Raw genomic sequence first — 20,554 nt, forward strand, 5'->3', positions numbered from 1 at the left:
CTTGAAATAACCTATTCCTCCACAGGTAATATTCATTGAATAAAAATCGTTGCTTGCAAAAAATGTTTTACTATACCTACTTCATAAGAGTTAGCTTAATAAGACAAAGTACAATGTGACATGTTTTAATTCATACAACAAACTTATGTACGACTTGCAGTGCGAAAGTCAAGATTACAGTGTAAATTCTAATGGCTGATGTTCGAGGTATTTTTGTTCCACGCTTTCAATTAAACGTAAATCTGATTATTTAGATTCCCCTTATCCACACTTGCATTAAAATCAAAGATCAAGTTAACCGAACGTTAGGTTCACACACGGTGTTGAAATGAAAAGCTTGAAAGGGAGCATGGATGACACGCCTCATGTCACAGTTAGCAACAAATTATTCCCAAGCAATTCGCGTTATCGGGGTCCAATTATAAATACGTATACAGTACTAGTCGCATAGTGCAGTTGTGCTATCGTGGAAACTAACAAAGGAATAACTGCTGAAGTTTGCATGTGCATCTTTTATTTTGAGAAAACCCAACTTGTAGCCGTTTTCGATAATGTATAATTATTAGCACCATTATTTCAGAATTCTGGTTGTTGAACTTTCCTGCAATATCCTAAATTATGACTATTAAATCTCGACAAGAACAGTTTTCCTTCCCCACATTTTTCATTCAGACTGCAGAAAGTTTCGCTCTTTCCTCACTGGACAATTCCGGGTGCCATAAATCTACTATTAGCACCAGCCTCGCTTCTGTGCCATTGTGCCAGACTTCATGTTCGAAGCTGTCATCAAAGACGATTACTTCACCTTCACGCCATGTTAAGTACTGGTCTTCAACTCTGATCACAGGAACAGGTTCGGTTTTAGGAACAACAAGCCCCAGGTGTGCGCGAAGCCTACAGTTAGTTGGCCCGCAGTGCGCCCACACGTGCGTTCCGCCTTCCATCAGACTGAACTTTATCTGCAAACATACATGGCGTTTAATAAACATGTTCATTGCTCTCTGCACGAGTATCGTGTGTGTTAACCAGGTAATAATACTACAATAACTGGGCAACGGTCATCATAAGGCCAACCATAGTGGCCCAATAATAAATCGTCCAACGCAATGAAAAAATATTCGGGAATATTAGTCGAGATTTTATTAGTGTACAGCGTAAATAACTGTCCAGTTATCTTAATTACAAACTGGCGTATACCAATATCACAGCTTACATTTAGTGGATGGCAGATTGCCGTATGCTAATGAACAATAATATCCAACATACTTGTCCTCTGCGACAACCGGCCGCGGGTTCAAAGCTGCCAACGATAGCGCAAGTCTTGGGGGTACGGGCGCAGTTTACGCGGTTCTGACGACCCCTGGAGTACAGTTCAAGTTGCCCCCATGCTCCTCTATCACGTAAATTCTCCGCCTCTGGCTGGTAACCAGAAGATTTTGGAGCAGAAATAAGAGCCAGTCCCTCGTCGCGAATATCTTTCCAATTTTCCTCCAACTTCCTAGAGAAAAAAAATCGAGAACGAGTTGCGGCGTTTTAATTTTACCGAGAACCAGTTTTCTTTACTTTATTCGAATTTTAAATACTCGTAGATTCAAAGAAATGGGTGGATGCTCTGAATTATTTATTGTAAAGTGATATACCAAAAAAACTTACCTTAGGAAATCCTTGTAAGTAGTTTCTTCAAGGGTCCAAACAGGTTTGGCAGTCAAGCGGTCGACGTTGTAGAGAGACCGTTGAGTTGGCCTCAAGAATAACCCCTTCGCAGCGGCCTCAACATAAACCTGCAACAGAACGAAATTAATTTCTAAGTATACGATTCATTCGAATTATATGTATGGGAAATGCATTTGAGATACAAGAAGCGTTTTCTGGTGTGAAGAAAATGAATTGTTTTACACTAGTTGAATTAAATTAAACAGTCAATGAAAAAATTGTAAATAACGGCCATGGACGATTCGTTATTTATATGCTGCGAAACTCTCACGTCAGTGAGGGGAAGGTAATGCAATTCTCGCCTCGTGCGCCTCCTGAGGACGCCCCAAGCGCTGCAATGCGTCGCCGAGGTGGAAGAAGAACCTCGCGTCGTCGGTGCCTGGTTCCTGGGAAGCCAAGCCTGCCTTCATGAGCCGAGCGCCTTCCGTGTTGTTGCCTCTGGTCGTCTTCAGGATAAAACCCAAGTGGACCTTTGCGGCAAAAAATGAAGCCTCATTGAGATTGAATTAGCAAATTACATTATTTCAATTACATTCCACATGAGCAGCACAAACGTGAAAAATCATAATTTGTAGTCTTGTCTTATGAGCTGTAAATAATTTTGAATTTCAGTTAGTCACAGTCGTGCAGTACAATTTGAAGTGAAAATGTTGAAAAAATATTCTACCCGTAAGTACGGGTAGAAAAAATACCCGGCTTTCTTCTATCAGCACAGTGCGATTGATGGCACAATTTCCCTTATTACTGGCAAATTTGGGAATAGCGAGTGAAAAGAAAAAATCACGATTCAAAAAAACATCAAGGATATGGAATATTATTACTAAGATAGAAAGATAGACCAATACAATAGCGACAGAGTTCTGGCGGTATCTTCAGAAAGGCGCTTCAAATGCTTCGCACGGGCGCCGCAAATCAGTGGGCACATTCGCGTTAAAAAAAAGATTTAAGGAAACCTTTGCGATGAAAAGAATATTATCGATATCTTAATTTATTTTCCATAGAGTGTTCTGGTTGACACGGTCATGAAACTTGTCGAAAACCTTTCCCTCCCCTAAAAACTTCATTTTCTGATTCAGAGCACTTTTATTGACAACGTGCAATAGTCGTGACGTCTCACGAAAAAATTTTCTTAAGCCCCCTGCTGTATTAGCTATGAAATAAGTCATGATAAAAATAATTTTGATTATCCTAAACTGCGTATGTCCGTTGAGCGGGTGGAGTTGTGAGACCGTCTAAAAGTCCCTTGCCATTATTTATATCATAATTAAACTAATTTCGATTTTCCTGACCTGTGCGAGTCCGTTGTTTGGGTGGCGTTGTAAGACCGCCTCGAAGACTCGCTGAGCAGCAGCAGGCTGCCCCTGCAACAGAAGCGTGATTCCCAGCTGGTTATGGAGGACGGCGTCGTCAGGGTATAAGCGCAGCAATCTTTTTTGGACGCTCACGCATGCTGACAGGTGGCCTGTGAATAAATACATTATTGGACCAATACCAAAAAATGATGTAAATAATAATAATTTCCAATAATATTATCTGTCCAAGTTAGTGCAAGTTTTTTAGAATTGTTAGTGACGGTTAACGGCAGCCAAGATATAAACGCAGTAACCGTTTCTGGACGCTGAAGTGTGCTGGGAGATGGCCTGTGACTCGACCAAGACAATGAACCGGTTTTTATACTTTTAAAGTAGGTAGTATTTTGCGGCAACTAAAATACAAGAATCTACAGAGCTGATTGTGATATTGTGTTCTGAAGGCTTCTAAAGTCTATGTGAAGTACTAAAGCCCGTGTCCGTACGGCAAGAGCTTCATGCTTCTCCTATGACCAATTCTAGATAAAATAAAAGCTAAGTTTAAATAGTTTTCATACACGTTTCTGTGAGAAATAATGAATCCATTAACAAAAATTATGCAAATCATCAGAACACAACCTCCAAAAATGTTTCAATATCACACTTAGTAGCATCGTGAATCAATACAAGTGAGGGACTAGGCACATCCCGCCGCTCACCTCTGAAGCGGAGTTTGTCGACAAGCGTGTTGGCCGCGGCGCGCAGGAGACGCTCAGAGACGAGCTCAGGATGATCTTCGGCGATCTCAAGCACGCTGCGGTACGACGCTATCGCCTGTTCTAGCCTGTTCAAATGAACGTGAGTTGCCGTACAATCCAGAGTCAAATATATTTATTCATAGGTAAGTTCAAGTCTTAATTATTAAATAACGAATTAACATTTAAATAACTTGTATGAGAGAGAGAAAATGCAATATGGCTTAAAATTCTCAGTGATGATGAATTGATATACCGATACGGCGATACCAAAATTTCATCGTCACGTAAAGAAAACCGCATGATCGCACTATAAATTATTAAACAATGAACCCAAAAACTTCACAAGCATAGGCTAAGAAAGAAAATACCCAAGCAAAGCATCGCAAAAGAACCAGAAAAAAACAATAGTTTGAATTAGAGAAAAGTACGCACAGCGACTGGAAATCCCAAGGATGAAAAACATCTTATAATCTCTTGACAAGAGCGAGATAAATATAAAAAAACTTGTAAGGAATATTAAATAATGAAGCGCTTTTCATTTAACTTGATAATTGAAGCATACCAAATAAATAATTTAGCCTACAAAGCGAAATTAAGCAGCCTAAATAGGCTTGTCCGAACTATATTCTGAAAAAAAAATTACAAAACAAGTCCTGTGACACTTATGCCAATATTATTAAAGTTCTTCAACAAGTTCTAATGTACTGATTTACTTCGACGCAACTTAAACGTAGATGTCCATCAATCATCTGATATTTATGCCCATCTTATTGATTCAACAAGTAACAATGTTTTGAATTGCTTTTTCGCAACTTAAACGTAGATATCCATTAATCACTTGACATTTGTGCCCATCTTATTGCTTCAATAGGTTCAATTGTATATCATTGGTTTTTCGCAACTTAAACGTATATGTCCATTAATCACTTGACGTTTATGCCCATCGAATAGCTTCAATAAGTTCTAATGTTTAGAATTGCTTCTTGCCAACTTAAACGTAGATGTCCATTAATCACTTGACATTTATGCCCATCTTATAGCTTCAATAAATTTTAATGTATTGCATTGCTTCTTGGCAACTTAAACGTAGTTGTCCTGCAATCACCTGTCGTTTGATCGCTCGGCGAGAGCGATCGCGTCGAGGCATTGAGCGCGACCGAGAGCAGCTCGCGCAGAAAGCGGTTGTTCGCGCACCACTGCAGTGAATTCACGCAACGCAGAGTACGGGTCCTAAGATTATTTAATTCGTTACGACGAGCTAATTATTCTTATAGATTCAACAAGGTAAAATGTTAGAAAATCTATATGTGAGTAAAACAATATCTTTCTTGACAGTTTGAATTTTAGTGGTGCCATTACTTTTTACGAATTTCGTTGCGTTATTGCACGAACCAGAAATATGAAAAAATACCAAAAAAAATCCGAACACTAAAAAACATAAGTAAATCACATTTAAGCTAGTATTACTGATCGTTCATGAATTCCAAGCAGTATTTTTTAATTCGCTAAAGAAAAAACCAAAATCGTAAAAATTTGCTATACATAGAAAAATATAAAAATATATATAAAAAAATATACAATTTGGTCAAGCATACGAGTCGATTTTTTCCATGTCAGAACAGAATTAAGAAAGGAAAAATCTTTCATACAGCCATTAGATAAAATGCAAGTAAATTACTCTAAGAAATCGTTTAATACGAATGAAAAATACCGTCAGGAAACTATGAGCAATTATTCAAACATCTCAATATAATTAGAATATTAATACCACAAAAAATCTACTTGCCAGCCAAGACCAAATCAATGCTGATCAATATTTCTTTCTACAAGAGATACCAATTTCTATGGGGAAACACATGAAAGTCATGGGCTCACCTCCTTTGGGTGTAGATTTCCAACAGTCGAGAGACCAAGAAGGGATAGATAGAAGCCTGAAGTTACCATGCACATTGCAGTGCAAGTGCACAACACAACAAGCGGTTAATACATAAACACCAGGATTCGAATGGATTCGCATACGTCAAATATTTATTGATTGCACAGATGCATACAGAAGATTAAACATAACGATATAAAATATCAAACGACTAGATATTTGAGTAAAGTTTTAACTTTGAATCACGTCGCCAAAGAAATCCTTACAATTTTAACTTACAGATGCACCTAATTTTATAAGTAAATCACACACCTAACATTAATTAAAAGTTATAAGGCAAAAGGAGTGACGTAGAAGCGCCAACATGTGAGGATAACTAAATTTTTTGTCGCAAATTATTGCTTTGGATGATTTACACTAAGAATAAGTTATCATTTAGACGATCGGGTGGCGATAGTCAATGAACTGACCTCGCTGGCTATCGTTGACGTTTGCCAAAAACCTTCAACAATAACTATCAATCATTTATGTATATTATAAGGCACTTTTTATCACAAATAAATACTACTGCGATGACGGACCCGGTTAATTATAATGCACAGTGACTACAAATTACTAGCAACTCAACCATGGATAACATGAATAATATCCCAGTTTAATAAATTCCTGTTAAAATAATGTTGGTATACTGAAGTAAGGGTCAAACACAAGCATTGGAAGATGAAGCAGGTAAATAAAAACTTTCAGTTTCAAAATTAGGAAAAGGCTGATGAAATACGCACTCAGTTATAGTAAATAGCCCAATGCACTGAAATCCTATTAGGCATTAGAACTTATTATATCATTTGACTTCTATAGCACATATCAACACGTGCATTACGTGAGCATCACGGCTTCCTTCGCTAAATCAACAAACAAATTTATGAAAAAATTAAGCACAAACTGCGGATAAAAACAAAAAAAAACTAACTGATGAAGAAAATTAAAAGGATAGAAGAGAAAATCAAAATGAATCTCCCGCGAATCAAAATATTCTGCAAAAAATAGAATCAAGAACTAATTAAGACACACGCATAGTGATGACTAATTAATAAAGTAGGAACGAATGTTAAATTAGGAGGATCGAGAAATAAGGTAGAAATCAGAATTAAAAAGGAAACAATAGTAAGATATTATTCTAAGATAGGGGTTGAAAAAGCAAGCATCAGCAAGGAAAAAACACAAGTCTAGTCGATAGGACGGAAGGAAGACGATTTTGTAGGCTGTCAGAAGATTCCTTGACCGTCCTGTGCAGCGTAGCAGGAGAAAACATACACGAGATAAAAGCAAAGAAAACATGATGAGATGAGCAAGAACACGATCGTTGAGATCAAAGATGTCTTCTTGGCACAAATGTCTTCCTTGCTCTACTTTAATAGTGCAATTTTTATGCTCAAGGTGAACTTCATATAAATTGCTCCACTCAGATTTCAGAGCAATAAGACCATAAAAAGGGCCGTGAAAATATGCATTGTGCGGTGAAAAGAGCTTGAAAATACCTAGAATGCTAGAGAATGTGAAGAATATGGCATGTCGCGCTAAAAGCTGTACAGTATAACGATAACAAGATAACAATTCAGTAGATGAGTATTCTGTGGAAATATGAGATCAACAATAGTTATATCACAATATTTAATCATCCTAGATTGTTTTTACTGGAACATTTGTATTCTAAATATGGTTAGATTAAACAGATGCCTAAAATCCGTCCAAAAATAAATTAACATATAGTAGCCAAATAAATAGGCATATACGTACACGTAATAAAATGGCATAAAAACACGGCTTACTCACAAAGATAATACTATTCTTACTTGATCATCATTGCAAAAAATTTTATTAGCGTCCACATCAAGAGCAAATATTCTACCCTGTTACAACCCGTAATAGATGCAATATTCCAATTTATCGAATAATTCCCTTACAAATTCAAAATTTTGGATCACATCTCAACTTCAATGCGACTTTATTAACGATATTAAAAGCATTCTACTTCCCAGTAATTAGCAATTCTCAGTAATTTGTTCATACAGCATTAACATTTGAAGCAACTCACGTTCAGTCGTAGTTGCTCCGCCTCGTGTAGTTTCTCGAGTTGGTCTTCCGAGTCGACCGAGCTGACAAGATCTTCTTCAGTCAAGTCCTCAAGGCCGATGTCGCTGCGACTTGCCTGTAACTCTCTTGGAGCGCTTTCTGTTGCGACAGTAGAAGAAGGAGAGGAAGAACTCGCAGGCTTAGGAGATGGAGAATGAGACGTGCTAGGAACAGAGCCTGGGGATCTTTTGGCAGAGTGGAGCACTGCCGGTTGGTCGGCTGGCTCAGTGGCAGCAGGCTTTGATTCAACAGCTGGAGTCTTGGATTCAACAGCCGGAGTCTTAGTTTCAACAGCCGGAGTCTTAGTTTCAACAGCCGGAGTTTTAGTTTCAACAGCCGGAGTTTTAGTTTCAACAGCCGGAGTCTTAGATTCTACAGCCGGAGTCTTGGATTCAACAGTTGCAGTCTCAGATTTAGCTTCAGCAGCTCGAGACTCAAATTCAGCACCAGCAGCTGGAGTCTCAGATTCAACAAATCGAGTCACGGATTTAGCAGCAGCTGGAGTCTCAGATTCAACAGCAGCCTGAGTCTCAGATTCAACAGCAGCTGGAGTCTCAGATTCAACAAATCGAGTCACGGATTTAGCAGCAGCTGGAGTCTCAGATTCAACAGCAGCCTGAGTCTCTGAGTCTCAGATTCAACAGCAGCTGGAGTCTCAGATTCAACAGCAGCTGGAGTCTCAGATTCAACAGCAGCCTGAGTCTCAGATTCAACAGCTAAAGTCTCAGATTCGGCAGCTGGAGCCTCATATTTACCGTTTGAGGTCTTAGATTCTTTAGAAATAAGAGCATCCGTCTCAATAGCAAGTTCTGATGGTTTAGCCAAATGAGCTGAAGCTTTAGTTGAAGATTCAAATGGCTCGTTAGCTTTAGCTTTAACAGGTGGGGAACCGTCATCGTTTATGGGAGCTTTCTCTTCTTGAAGTGGGATAGAGCCAACATTTCCGGTTTCATCAGCAGTTGGAACCTCTTCCATTAATCCGACATTTCCATTCACCTCTTCACCGTTATCCTAAAAATATTCCAAACAAATTAATCAAAAAAGTTTTTGCATGATGCACAAGACAAAAGTAAGAATACAAACAGACCCTTCAAAGCCACAATACTATATATAATAGTATACATCGTCAGTAGTACTCTCAATGGATAAGGATTTTGTTGCCTTAATCGAATATGTTCCTTTTTAACAGAAGTTCAAGGTTTAGAGTGCGAGGTTCATTCCTTAAAGCATATTCCTGAAAAGTGAGATGGCTGGTAATCAAAATCAACTGAATAATTGACATAATTTCACGAGAATTTAAGAATATCAATGTAGTTGAAGAGATATTACAAACTAAAAACAATGTATTATCATGCACCTGGGCATGAGAATATTTATTACAATAAGAAAGTTAACAAAATAAAAACGTGAACAGTATGACTCACCTTGGCATCTAACAGACGAACATACAAATCCTCAAGTATAATCAAGGCATGCTTGGTAGTTCCCTCCAAGCCTTTAAGTTTCAAGCTTTTGAGATCTTCTCTAGCACCGTCAATGTGCGGCCTGAGCTCCGTTAGCATGGGATGTTCAGGACTCAGTTCAGCTATTGCCGACATGAGCATCTCGCAGCGCTCTATCGTATTGTGGTGGGCCAGAAGCTCTTCTGCAGATGGAGGAGCCTTCCTGGATTTTCTCTTTTTCTCTGCTTTTGATTCTTCTTCAATACCTGAATGCTTTGGCTCTTCGTTCTTAACATCAGAAGGCGCACTTGATGGACGTACTGAATGAATATTATCCTTGGGATTTGAAGGCAAATCTACAAAAGATGCCGTCTTGTTTGGTTTGGCAATATTGTCTTCTTGAGTCTTCCTCTCTCCAGCAAGTGCATTAGATTCCACAAACTCATCTTTCTCTCCTAATACATGAGCAGTCTTCTTAACTATAGGTTCTTCTTGAACAGGGGTCATTCCAACACCGCTTGGCTTATCTTTTGGTAAATCCACAACCACTTCCTGAGGATGGAGTTTAGCAGCAGAAAGTTTCTTTGCCTGTTCTTCATGTAATATTTGAGATTCAAGGGTCTTAATGTGAACATCTTGAGCGGTGTCATGTACATTGTGAACAGGAGCCATTACTTTAGGTACATTTTCCTTAAAATCTTGACTATCTTTGACTAGAATTGGATAATCTGGAAGACAAAACAAATCATAAAATTAGATAAAAGAATATTGATGCAATAAAGTTTTTCAATGCCAATCCAAGGGCAAAAAAATTATTATATTTTCATAACTAAAATTTTAAAGGCCATCAGTACAAAAACATCAGCAATACAGAAATAATCCATACATTAGATCAATTTCCATAGAATGACTAAAACCAGAAAATAAAATGGTAAATTAATGTAAAAACCTTCTGATCTTTGTTTGTATTACCGTACTTTGACATTTTATTCAACATTTAACATTTTAAAAGTGCTTTTCAATATACTTATTATATGTTTTTGATTGTGATTGCATTCTTTAATTTTGAAACTAAAGCTGGTCTCCAGAATGCATTCAATTAAATTATGGTTATTTTCTATGATCTTTATTCAATACTAATTAATAATTGAATGATTCATAAACCAGTCCAAAAAGATTTCCATATACAATATTAACTACAAATTTGGTTACCTCTAGACTTGAATATTTCCCAATCCAAAGACATTTGTTAAACAAATTTTATAATACAATCCAAAAATAACTCATAATTCAAACACAAAACACATTGTGGCCATGCCTCTTCCGGCCAATCATCAGTCTTGCTACCACTTCTTCAGTATTGCTGCTGATTTGCATTGTACATATTTTTTGCATTTTACTTTGAAATTTACTTTGAATAGACCTCATTAGCAAGTGCTCCCAAAATTAAATTTTCACAAGAGGAAGTTAACTTTCCTTCAAATTCCAAAACACAGAATTGGACAATTCCTTCTTTAATTCATGCAACTTGAGTTAGAAAATAATCGAGATAGAAAGTGAGGCAATCGATCCTTGCTCAGTACCTATATAAAAAAATTGGCCACAAAGGAATGAAGAGATTCTCAAGCAATGCAAGTTTCACTTGGTAGGATTTCAAAACAATTGAAGAAATACGTCATGAAGAAACCTAATTAAACACGTGTAATTTCTAAACATCTTAAATGAACTCACCTTCTGGATGAAGTTGCATGAATATCAAGCCAGCTAGAACAACCAGCAGAGTTACAAGAAAGATGGTCAGCATTTTAGCACAAAAGCCTGAACTGGGAACTTCAGTTTCCTTGTTAGGACTCTGCCGATGTTTTTTCTTGCTGCCATTCCCAGTTGGTTTTTCCGACAAGTCTTTGTGTTGTGCAGGAGCTGGTGTATCATGAAATTCCAGGGATGACTTGACAGAGAATGCCACATCATCAGATTTAGTTCCTTTACTGAATTGCTCTGCAACATCAGTCTCTGAAAGAAGTTAAACAAAAAATGTATAAGCAATTAATTCTTTAAAGAACTTGGATTTGGGGGCATATATATACAGTAATTTTTTCAAAAATTATAATTTATTCTTTTTCTTCTAATGCTTACAAAACAAGGAAGCATACTTCAGTATTCAAAAATATCTCAAGTTACATTAGAAAAACAATGATTTTTCAGAAAGAAATGACCATTGTTAATGCCAATAATGTCACCACACTGACCACAGCACTCAAGTGTCTGGTCTTCAATAGAAATTATTTATTTTATACAAAAAACAATATTGCAATAAAAAACGGAATATTGCACATAATAGTGCAATCAAAACAGCTTAGAAGTCATTATGAGGTTATCTAACCCTGCAAATTGTAGTTCTAGCCAGCTTTATGCAGCTTTTGGAGATGAGTGGCAAGGTACATGCAGTTTCTGCCGAGTGGCAACTTATGTGTCATTATCAGTAGGTATTCATTGAACATCACAAGTTCAAAAGAAATAGGTGGTAAATATGAAAATTTCCTACAACTTCATTATCATTTAAATAACACTTAAAATTCAAATAAAATTTTTGGTCATGAGTTTTGAACAAACAAAAAAAAAAGATTGCAATGTTTAGACATTTTCAAATAAATTCCCTTCCTTAGTATAGAATTCCTCCAAACTCATTCAAAATTTTCTAGAAGGTTTTCAGCCTGTCAAGAGGAGTGGTTTAGCATTCAAAACACTCTAAAATATTGGCAGAATTTACATAAAATTGCAGGTGAAAATAGGCTGTTTTATTTTTCATATTTACTATTGAAGAAATTTGGGGAGAGCTTTAGGAATGGGTAAAATTTTCCAATTTATGTACATTATTTTCAAATTCATAGGTGGCTTCTGCCCAATTTTCCAGTTTTACATTTAAATGCTCCATAAGTAGATCAAATCAGAATGTGACCTAAAATTTAAAAATTTGTACCTGGAATTTTGATCAGATTTATGTAGTAAAGTTTAACCAATATTCTGCAATATCCACTCAAAATAGCCTATGAAATTCATTTTTAGGTGCTAGTTTGACCAAGGTTGCACCACATTATAATTAAACCCATTTTACAAGTCAATCTGTATCGGGAGAAAATTTAGTGCATGTTGGGCACTAAACTTTATTGGGCACTGGGAAGTTTGGTCTCATTCCAATTGCTGAATTGGTAATATCAATCCAAAGTTTCCTAAAATTACAGGCAGAAACAATTGTTGAAAATTGCAGGTAGAAATAGTCCATTTTTCTTTTTTTTTATTAATAAATTAGGATCAGACAATGGGAACTTAGGAAGGGGTAAAACTGGCCAAATTCACAGGCATTTTTATCTGATTTGTGTGTCTCTTCTACTCAGTTTTCCAATTATAGTCTCATAATAGTGGCAAACCAGAGATTTTTTAAAATCAGTTAATTTTTAATTTCCTTCTCTAATTTTAATTTAAACCAATGTCATATCAGGTATGATAATGCTATGTGGGTATCCATGATACTTTGCTCTACTGGACTGCTCATAGAACTCAAAAATGTACTAAAGGAAGTCCAAAAAAAAGTCTCTGCTTTGCCACTATGATTGTTACTGTCCCATTCGTGGGTGGTACTCATGGTAGTGCCTTTTGGTCTGCCTAACTTTCTAGTTTGGCTGTGTGATCTGTGCCTATGCCAAAGGCACATTGATCATTGTTCTATATTCTATCAATAAATATTTTTTACAACATAGGCAAATAGCAAGGTCAAAAATTAGGCATAAGCCACCCATAAATCAGACAAAAACACCTTTGAGTTAAGCCTATTTCTCCCATTCCACTGGTCTTTTCCTAATTTCTTCAGTAAAAAAGTAAGAAGACCAACCTATTGCTATTCTTAGCTGTGATGCAATTTTTAAAAATACCTATATCTATGATGGAATCTTTTTTGCCAGGAAGGACAGGAAATGTCTGCACTCTGCAATTCTGCCTGCCTGCTATTCCAATTTTCAAATAGCCTGTTTAATAGTGACCATGACCAGTAGGTTCTGCCTAATGCCCTAGGGGCCCTAGGCTATGGAGTATGGAGATAGCAGACTAAGCAGAGAGTATTTTAGACTCTCCTTCAAGTTCAATTTTAAGTCCTGCAGGCTACAAGTAGTCTAGTAGAGTCTAGACCCGCAAAGCATCATGGATAGGTACCACTCATACCACTATGATACTAGTATGCAGCATCATCATGCATTATATTTTGGTTTAAATCTTGAGTAAATGAGAAATTAAAAATGAACTGATTCTAAAAAATCACAGGTTTACTACTATGACTTAGGCCTCACCACATCAGCCCCAGTGTATGGCAGTGATCCTACTAAATTTGTTCAATATAATTAAGCAAATCATCACATTTACTAGATTAGCACTTGCTGGTATATAACCGAAACAATCTAAAGTCATTGTAAATTAGACTTTAATTTACACCATTCTCCAAGAAGTCCAAGTCTTACCTTTCTTTTTGTTTTTGCCTCGTCTTTTTCTAACAGTAATATCACCAGACATGGTGCACAAATGAAATAAAAAGACAATTAAATGGAATTTTGTGACAAATTATAAAGGATTTGAACAATTATGCTATTTCTGCTCAATAAGAAAACTATTCATCATCAAGAAAGCACCAATCACCAAACGACAGAATAACAACAACGTAATGACACACTCCATAGAATATGATAGAAGCATCAAAATGTTAAATTCAAAGGCTCAAACTCAAAGCACCTATCACTAGAAGTTCTACAACAATATAAGCCTACAGGGTGCGTACCGATATTGAGAAAAAAAATTCCAGGACTTTTCCAGGACTCTCCATGATCATCAATATAATTTTCCAGGACTTGCATACATCAGGTTTAGCATGACTGAAAGAGTAACCGTGCATATTCTATCATCTCCTAAAGTTGATAACTAGCAAACGTGTAAATGCATAGAGCGGGCAGACACAGAGGATCAAAAATGACAAAAAACTATAAATCAAGCCCACACTTTTATTATTATGAATTCAATAGTGTCAAATCACAACAAATATTGAGTAATGCACACAATATTACACATGATAATGTCAATACAGTTCAGAACACGATTCAATACCACTACCCTAACATTCAACTGGCAGCTATTTCATCAACTTTTTCTTTAATGTTCAGTTCAAGAGTGTCTAGCTCCTGTTGCTTTGTTTTCAAAGATCGCCTCATGGCGTTGAACTTTGCAATGATTTTCAAATCCCCCTTTCTTTCCATTGCTTCTGCATATTCATATGCTGCTTGCTCAAGCCTCAAGCGCCTTGATGCCCTCCTCCGTACGCCTTTTCTTCTTCTTCTTCAGTTCATCTAGCTCATCCAGCAGAGCCTTCCTCTTCTGGGTTTTCTGGGCCTTTGCATTCTGCTCTTTCTCTTCTGCCAAATAATTATTGTAGGCGGTTTTGGCACTGCCAGCTGCAAGCAGCATCTTCTTGGTGATGGTCAACTTGTCCAGGCCACCAACATGTGCAACATGATCAACCACAGCATGCACGGCAACCAACTTTTGTTCTTTCATGTTCTGCGTCAGGATTTCCTTGTTCAACGAAAACCCTCTTTCAACCATGGCTTGGCCATGAGACAGGAGCATGAGCATTTGCACTACATTCCAGAGCTTCTTGTAGGTGCTCTTTGACAGGATGACATTCCAAAAAGTGTCCAGTCGATCAGAAGTTGAAAATGCTTGAAACTGTGCATTCAATTCACTGCAATGCTGTGATTCGTCTCTAAAGTTGCACATCTCATCCACAACACCATCCACATCTGTGTTTGCGAATCTCTTGGCATCAACAAGCAAATTGAGACAGTTCTTCAACTGTGTCTTGTTGGCTTCCTTACAGTCCTTCTTCCCTCTCCGCTACTCGAGCTTCGTGCTCCGCTAATGCGTTTCATTTCATGCAGTTCTTTCAATGGCGGCAAACAAAGTCACAGACAATGAGATAAAAAAACTATAGGAACAAAGAAACTGAGAGCAACTAGCTATGAGGATGCAGGAGGTGCACCAGTGCTGAAGCTGCACATGCACCAGCGATAAATATTTACATGTTCTCAGGCACATGCACACGTGAATGGCTTACAGTCTCCTCCCCATGAGTAACTAATTTTATACACACAAGTTCGAGCGGTCGGAGTTGTACACGGAGATGGCTCTGCTTGAGGCCAGAAATTTGGTCCTTTCATTCTCATAATTTTCAAAAATGGATTCCAGTTCACAATTGTGCGTTTGAAGACTGCATTTGATAGGAAACAATCTATATTAATGCCTGGTAAAATAATCGCAGCGTATGTAAAATAGAAGACACCTAAATAATACTTAACAAAATTAAGGGCAGATATCATTTGCACCCGAGGTTGTAGCGTGACACGACAACCCGTGGCGATTAGGGTTAACACACGCAGCACAGAAAAATACTTCCTTTTTTATTTATTTGCAAATTCCAGTATTTTCCATAATCTGAAATGAAATTCCAGTACTTTCCAGGCCTGGAAAATGAAAAATAAAATTTCAGGACTTTCCAGATTTTCCAGGATCGGTACGCACCCTGAGCCTAGAAGGCAGGAAAACAATGATTTTTCGACATATTATAACTTTATATTCTTGTTCAAAAATTGTCCATTTTGCATTGGATTTGGATTTGGAGCGTGGTGACTCTGAGAAAAAAAAAAATTCTGGGTCAGGCCTAGGCAATGGCCAGCAGCCACGCATCACATTTTCATTTGTTAGTAAGAAGGAGAATGAGAGACCAAGCCAGGTGGAAGCAACATTAAAGAGAAGAGGCTAGAAAGGTGTGAAAGTTTGTGTTAAGGGTGAGATGAAATCAAGGGGAAGAGAAATTCAAGGGGAAAGTCATTGGTTTATTATTGCTATTTGTTAATTATTGCACTGTTTATTTGATAATTATATTAGCTATGGGGCCTCTTAGGCCCTGTCGCCCTGAGTAACTATTTGCATTATATTATATTATTATGGTTTGGTTATTCCAATTTTATTATTAATTTTTTTTCTTTTTAAGTTTTTACACCCTCCCAACCTCCACTCTAGCCAACTTCTCCCTCACCCTCCAAGGCCCACTATGCAGAGGGTGGATGCAGCGTCGCCAATATATGGATTTTTAAGCCCAAAGCGTCGCCGGCCATTTTAAAGATGCGTCGCCGGGTAATTTTTAATGAAAAGCCATTTACGCTCAGTAATGACAAACTATTTACAAGCCACGAACCTATTACAAGGTTGCATGCACGTGTTACCCCAAATAAATAATTTTACCCTAAAAACAGTCCGATTGTACAGCAGGTGTCAACTGAACAAGTAATAAAGCAGTCTGACCGCTCTAATGTGACCAAAACTACGCAATCGAAAAAACGTTGTTTACATTTTTTGCGGGAACTCATTGCAACTGATTTCCGGACAAGCTTCGCTGCATCGTAATCCATCCAACGTACCGGAAACCTTACTTTTTTTCAAAATAGTTGGCTGAAGACTGAGAAATATATTAAATGCAAGAATTTCAATCTAAATGTGTCGGCAAGATCTTCTGAAGGCGAAAATTTTGCTGATAATACGTCGCCGTAGGTCTTTAAATCTTCGTTCACTCTCTGCAGTGGTCCAAGGCCTCCATGCATTCTCCAAAAATTGCTTTCCACTCTCAATCATAGCAGCAGTCACCCCTGTTGACAATCCCACAATCATTGCAATTCATTCATCTCCTGTTTGCTTATACATCACACCATCACCCTCGTTCCTCTCATTCAGTACCGTAAACTGGGGTAACTTTGACCACTTTTTTTTCAAAATGATGCCATTTTTTTACTAGATAAGTTAAACTTAAATTGAAACATGCAAAATACAGGTCTATACTCTAGCTTTACTCACCATAAATTGCTGGCTCCTGCCTCTCATAGTTTTGATGTAATTTAAAAAAAAGTGATGGTCTTTGTTACCCCAGCTCTTGGGGTTTCTTTGACCAGGTGGTAAAATCAATTTTATTTTTTGGTAAAATAACTCCAAATAACTCCATGCATTGTAGTAGAACTCTTCTAGTTACATATGCAAAAGAAAAATTTTAGGAAAGTGCCATAGTTTGCAAATGGGGGGCGCCGCCCCCAAATGGGCAAAATGTGACCATCTAATGGCAGCCGTGATGGGGTAACATTGACTGGTTTGGAAATTAAGTTAAAATTACCATATATAAGACTCTGTAGAGTCTGAAACATGAAGAAAAAAATATTAATAGGTGTTTCAAACATAAAATATGTTATATAGGTACCTATGGTAATTTTAACTTAATTTCCAAGCCGGTCAATGTTACCCCATCACAGCTGCCATTAGGTGGTCAAAGTTACCCCATTGGGGGGCAGCGCCTCCCATTTGCAAACTATGACACTTTCTAAAATTTGTCTTTTGCATATGTAACTAGAAGAGTTCTACTACAATGCATCAAAACCTGGAGCTATTTACCAAAAAATAAAAAAATTGGAGGGGGTACTCCGACAGGCTTTAAATAATAGCTCTTTTTTGTGGGTCACATTTTTAATTTTTTAACCTATTAGATATGCAAACTTTTTAAATCTTTCTATTGTGTTACATAGCCTCAGTATTAGGCCTTTGATGGCCATTGACAAAATTTTTTTTGTCGAATCGTTTTTGAGTTTTGGAGGTTTCTGTTAAAAAAACGAAAAGTGGTCAAAGACTCAAAGTTACCCCGCCGGTCAAAGTTACCCCATTTTACGGTATCACTCATCATTTCCAGTCTCTCCTGCTCATATGCATCACACTCCATCATCAAATGTTCCACAGTTTCCCCTCTCCACAGTCCACAGTCCATGCAGGGTAGACTTAAAGGTTAAAGCCACAGGACAACTGCAAGGATGACCATTGGGCCTGAGAGCTTGTGTAGTTTTGGACCTCTTGGCATGGAGATGGAGGTCAGTCTGGTCAGAGTCAGACCTCTTTATTTAAAAAAAAAGTACACAGTCAAAAATTGAAAAAGTACACATGACATGACAATAATGACATTATTGACATACCTAAGAAAATGTCAGAAAACAAGGGCCGTTTCTCATCAGAACTCAGCACACTAGCACAGCTTTTGACCACATAATTGGGTGGACTACGTACATAGTAAAACTGTAAAAGTATGATAACTTAGATCATTATTGTGATCATACAAACATAAACATATGCATACACATACATAGGTACATACATGATACCGGTACATACATTACCTATACATATAAGCTGCATTTCTTATTTGGCATGCCTATCTTATCTAAAGTTCATTCAGCCTACCTGACTTCAAAATGTATACAGTCAAAAGTTGAAAGATTTTTCTTTGCACATCATCATCATTATTACCTCCCCCCAAAAGTTCACACAAAGAAAATTGTACATTTAAACATCTTAAATTAGTTTTCAGCTCTTGTCTGGGCTGCGCATGACGCTGGCAATGCAGCAGTTAGTCTTCTTCTTTTCAAGGTGTCCACGTTGGGTGGACTGAAAGCCACAAGGCAGCAAGCAGTTAGTGCTCAATAGCATCCACAGTGTTGCACGTAGCACATTGATCAGCAGACTCGCTCATGTTAAATCTGTGCAAGTGACTTCTGACGCCAGCGTACCGGTCCGACACTTCAGTGAACTCGCGTGCGAACTGGCCTGCGAACTCGAATGCAAAACCTAACTTCATTTTCAACTCTGGCACTCATAAATCCTTCAATAATGAACGGATTTTATTCAAATTTGAAATATAAGTAGATAATATCAGTAATTTGCGGACGGAATTTTTTCTGATTTTTACATCAATAACTTTTTTGTTAATACGGAAAATCTAACTTCATTTTCAACTCTGGCACTCATAAATTCGTCAATAATGAACGGATTTCATTCAAATTTGAAATATAAGTAGATAAAATTAGTAATTTGTGGACGGATTTATTTCAGATTTTTACGTCAATTACTTTTTGTTAATGCCACAAAATACTGAAACTTGACCTGACTAGGACCTAACCGGCGAGGTGAACGTGAAGTTAGGTTTTCCGTGATAATAGAAAAGTAATGAATGTAAAAATTTGAAAAAATTCCGTTCACAAATTACTGATATTATCTACTTATATTTCAAATTTGAATAAAATCCGTTCATTATTGAAGGATTTATGAGTGCCAGAGTTGAAATTAAGTTAGGTTTTCCGTATTAATAAAAAAGTTATCGATGTAAAAATTTGAAAAAATTCCGTCCGTAAATTACTGATATTATCTACTTATATTTCAAATTTGAGTAAAATCCGTTCATTATTGACGGATTTATGAGTGCCAGAGTTGAAAATGAAGTTAGGTTTTCCGTATTAACAAAAAAATTATAGATGCAAAAATCAGAAAAAATTCCGTCCGCAAATTACTGATATTATCTACTTATATTTCAAATTTGAATAAAATCCGTTCATTATTGAAGGATTTATGAGTGCCAGAGTTTGTGGACGGATTTATTTCAGCTTTTTACATCAATTACTTTTTTTTAATGCCACAAAATACTGAAACTTGACCTGACTAGGACCTTACCTACGAGGTGAACTTAGGTTTTCCGTATTAATAAAAAAATAATTGATGTCAAAATCTATAATAAATCCGTCCACAAATTATTGATAATATCTACTTAATTTTCAAATTTGAATGAAATCCGATCATTATTGATGGATTTATGGCTAGAAGAGTTGAAAATGAAGTTAGGTTTCCCGTATTAATTAAAAAGTAATTGATATAAAAATCTGAAATAAATCCGTCCACAAATTATTGATAATATCTACTTAATTTTCAAATTTGAATGAAAACCGTTCATTATTGATGGATTTATGGCTGGAAGAGTTGAACGTCAAGTTAGGTTTTGCATTCGAGTGCGCAGGAGAGTTCGCTGAAGTGTTGATTCGGTTCAGTTGAGTGCATTCAGTACTCGTTAGAGCCTAGATCGCTCTCTGGGTACCTTTACGGTCGATAACCCTCTTGAGACTTAATTACGTACTAAGAGTTTTAGTATCTGACATAACCACGTCACATGGTCGCGTCTTGTCTACTTGTCTAACAATTGAATCTTGAATTTGAAGCCAAACACGTCTCTTTTAGTACTGTCACTAACTAGTTTCGTAGGGTCGGAAATGACACTGGTCTCCAAGACTTCCATTGACGAACTGTTTCGGACTAATTGACAATGGACAATTATTAAAATATATGTGTATTTTTACAAGCATCACAACATTAGGTCACGCGCTTTGTGTAGAAGTC

The 20,554-nt window shown here is 37.1% G+C and overlaps 1 protein-coding gene across 1 annotated transcript; it reads right to left on the reverse strand.

Moving 5' to 3' along the window:
- Positions 1-54: 54 nt before the first annotated feature.
- LOC108676961 (aspartyl/asparaginyl beta-hydroxylase-like) lies at positions 55-13,844 on the reverse strand. The gene is given in 12 exon segments (XM_018165116.2): positions 55-959; positions 1,267-1,498; positions 1,654-1,781; positions 2,016-2,183; positions 3,003-3,175; positions 3,722-3,846; positions 4,866-4,990; positions 7,732-8,390; positions 8,393-8,780; positions 9,194-9,939; positions 10,943-11,224; positions 13,720-13,844. Coding segments are annotated over 12 exon segments (3,369 nt in total). The 5' UTR covers positions 13,772-13,844; the 3' UTR covers positions 55-668.
- Between the last annotated feature and the right edge of the window lie 6,710 nt (positions 13,845-20,554).

The sequence above is a fragment of the Hyalella azteca genome, unplaced genomic scaffold (assembly GCF_000764305.2).
Source record: "Hyalella azteca isolate HAZT.00-mixed unplaced genomic scaffold, Hazt_2.0.2 contig13692, whole genome shotgun sequence".
NCBI lineage: Eukaryota > Metazoa > Arthropoda > Malacostraca > Amphipoda > Hyalellidae > Hyalella > Hyalella azteca.